The sequence below is a fragment of the Canis lupus genome, chromosome X (assembly GCF_003254725.2).
Source record: "Canis lupus dingo isolate Sandy chromosome X, ASM325472v2, whole genome shotgun sequence".
Lineage (NCBI taxonomy): Eukaryota > Metazoa > Chordata > Mammalia > Carnivora > Canidae > Canis > Canis lupus.
In genome coordinates this window covers 55,379,513-55,382,294 of record NC_064281.1, presented here as the reverse complement: position 1 = coordinate 55,382,294, position 2,782 = coordinate 55,379,513, and the positions used below count along the sequence as shown (strand labels likewise).

The 2,782-nt window shown below is 48.5% G+C and overlaps 1 protein-coding gene across 3 annotated transcripts; it reads left to right on the top strand.

Moving 5' to 3' along the window:
* The first annotated feature begins 601 nt into the window (after positions 1-601).
* On the top strand, positions 602-2,723 carry CXHXorf65 (chromosome X CXorf65 homolog). 3 transcript variants are annotated; one of them, XM_025466136.3, is made up of 6 exons: positions 602-827; positions 944-1,030; positions 1,232-1,366; positions 1,696-1,764; positions 2,238-2,344; positions 2,567-2,723. In XM_025466136.3, exons 1-6 carry the CDS (start codon positions 803-805, stop codon positions 2,666-2,668), a joined length of 525 nt encoding a protein of 174 aa, XP_025321921.1. In that variant the 5' UTR covers positions 602-802; the 3' UTR covers positions 2,669-2,723. The 3 variants fall into 3 exon arrangements, with proteins under 3 accessions (XP_025321921.1, XP_025321923.1, XP_025321922.1); XM_025466138.3 differs by lacking the exon at positions 944-1,030 and having other exon boundaries at positions 603-827; positions 2,567-2,722; XM_025466137.3 differs by lacking the exon at positions 944-1,030 and having other exon boundaries at positions 603-827; positions 1,201-1,366; positions 2,567-2,722.
* Positions 2,724-2,782: the final 59 nt, after the last annotated feature.

Sequence of the window (2,782 nt, the reverse complement as noted above, 5' to 3'; positions counted from 1 at the left end):
TGTCTGTTGTTGGGGTGGGGAGCAAGGGAAATTTGGGGTGCAATAAGAGTGGGAGGCATGGCACTGGCAGTAGGAAGGAGAAGTAGACTCATGATGTGGAAGCAGTAGCACCACAAATTAACTAGAGAAGGGTAGCATTCGAGAAAACTGGCTTTTCTCTAGGTGTCCTGCACTCCTACCAGGATGCATTTTATTATTTTTTTAAAAGATGTTATTTATTTATTTATTTATTTATTTGAGGGGCCGGGGGAGGGGCAGAGAGGAACAGAGGGAGAGGGATAAGCAGACTCCCACACTGAGTTCAGAACCCCATGCGGGGCTCAAGCTCAGGACCCTGAGATCCTGACCTGAGTCAAAAGCAAGGGTCAGACACTTAACCAACTGAACCACCCAAGCACCCTGCAGAATGCATTTTAGAATTAGAGTTACCAAAAAAAAAAAAAAAAAAAAAGAATTAGAGTTACCATGTCATCTCCATTCCTGGCAAATCTTTCAGTGTCCCTACCCAGGTTCTTCTCTCCTTATCCTTACTCCACCTTCTGCCACATATACCACTTCTGACCTCATAATCCCTCAACTGCAGCCTCAGGCCCCACCCCTAGGGATGTTGGTTATCCACAACTGCCACCAGCTCTCTCCTTTCTGCCCAGTTTGGGCCTCTTCAGCTTATGTGATCCATCGACCTCTCCAGACCCCCCAACCCCATGGGCCCACTTGCTACACCCTTCCCAGACCTCTAGAACACTCTCCTTCCAAATGACTCATCAGGCCTCCATCTGAAGAGTGAGAAGATCTTGAGAGCATGTTCATTTTCATCAAACATGGAGGTGAGGGGCATCACAGAGCTGGAGCCTCTATTTAGGGCTGGGGAAGTTTGAGGGCAGTGGTCACAGGGATGGTATAACTAGAGAAGGGTGACATGCCCCATCCCATGTCTTCTCAGATAATCAGCAGTTTCTGGTCAATACCAATTGCTCTGTCCTTCTGTTGCTGCATTACACCCGCAGTAGAGTAGGGTTGCCTAAAACAGGTGAGGAGTTGGGGGAGGGGACTAAGGGCTAAGAGTAGGAGTAAGTAGGATAATTTCTAGCCCCCAAGCCCTCAGACTGACAAGAAGAGAGCTCTTTGAATCCAACAGTTTCCTCCACCCCATTCAGGAGAAGATCGCTGCCCTGTTTTGCTCTCACCCTCCTTTCTTAGCTGCCCCAATCATTCTGTGGCCTCCATCCAGACACCATCGATTTGTGTGATGAGACGGGGACAATGAAGTTGCTTTTCCTGATGAAGACCCCTGGAGACTATGCCAGCAAATTCCTTACTGCTCGAAGCACCTACTACATTTGTAAGGTGGAACGTGGAGCACCAGGTAGAGGCTTGGGAGCATTCCTGAAAGATTAGGACAAGGCCCTCAAAATGGACTGTGAACCTCGTCCTTAACATAGGGCACCCTCAACCAGATCCAAAATGACCATCTCTAGTCAGCCTAAGAAAGAGCACTGCATCTATGGCAATAGGGTGGGTTTACTCGTATTATGTGCCTCCCCCCTCACCTGATCCTAGAGTTGGTCCTGATGGTGGGGAATAAGGTACATTAGCTCACAGTACTGTTGAGTGTTAGTTTCCTGAAATCTTGGCCTTTGGAAGGGTGGAGATGGGATGATAGGGGCTGGGGATAGCATACTGCTGTGTTTACAGGAACCCGACTAGAAAATGCCTACAAAGCTTTTGTGCCCCTCCTGAAGAATCCAGAACCTGAGCTAATTGGTAAGGAGCATGATGGAGGAAGGAGAAACATGGAGAGGACTGTACCTAGCTGGGTGATAGAGTACGTTGTCTATATAGAGGGGGAATGGTGTAATATACAGCATGTAGCATCACAGGAGCCTAGGGAAAGGGGAATATAGCCAAGGTCCACTTTAGGATGGATGTTTAGTTCAAACCAGCTGGAGTTGCATGTGTCACTCACCCCTACTCCCCACCCCAATTCCTTGGGCACTGTCTCAGTGTCTCTCTCTGTCACCACCCCATCATTTCCATCTTCCTCTTCATCCTTTTCTTTTGGAGTCTTGGTGTCTCAATTCCTGCTGAAAAGAACAAAACTTAGGTACCTTCGGGTCACTCCTTGGCCTAGCTTTAGGCCCAGTTACTCCAAGTGATGGCTGGAATGATGGGAGGAATGGGATGGGTACATAAGGTCTCTAGTCCTCAGAGATGGGGGACCTCTCCCTGGTTCTCAGATGCTTTGCGCACACAATGTGACCTCCTGGAGAGGAGCCGTATAAAATTGCTCAGAAGCCAAGAAGCCAAGAAAGTCGTTCCGATTGAATCCTCTGTGAACCTCCCAGTAAGACTCATCAAATGTGGTCTGGCCCTGTACCCCCCTTTCCTGCTGGTCAACCCAAGGCTCCTGCACCCTGGCCCCCTGGGAAAAATTTCCTTCCCAAATTCAACATCCATGCCCAAGACCTGCCTCTGGCCTCTTTTGGCCCTGCCGCTGGCCCTAGTTTGTAGAAAACTTCCCTGGAGGGGCCTCTTCATCTACTCATGGACCCCTTCCTTTTTCCAGTCCAAATCAACAGGAAGATCAGATGAAGAGGGGCCCACTCGAAGAGGTCTGCTCTTTAAGACCAGAGCAGACTTTTTCAGTAGAAGGGATAAACATCGCTAACTAAATAAAGTGACCGAGTGAGAGCAGTAAAACGAGGTGTGAAATTACTGGAATTCAATATGAGGTCCCTTCTTCAAGAAAGACTCCTTCTTCCAATATCTGCACCAACGCTTA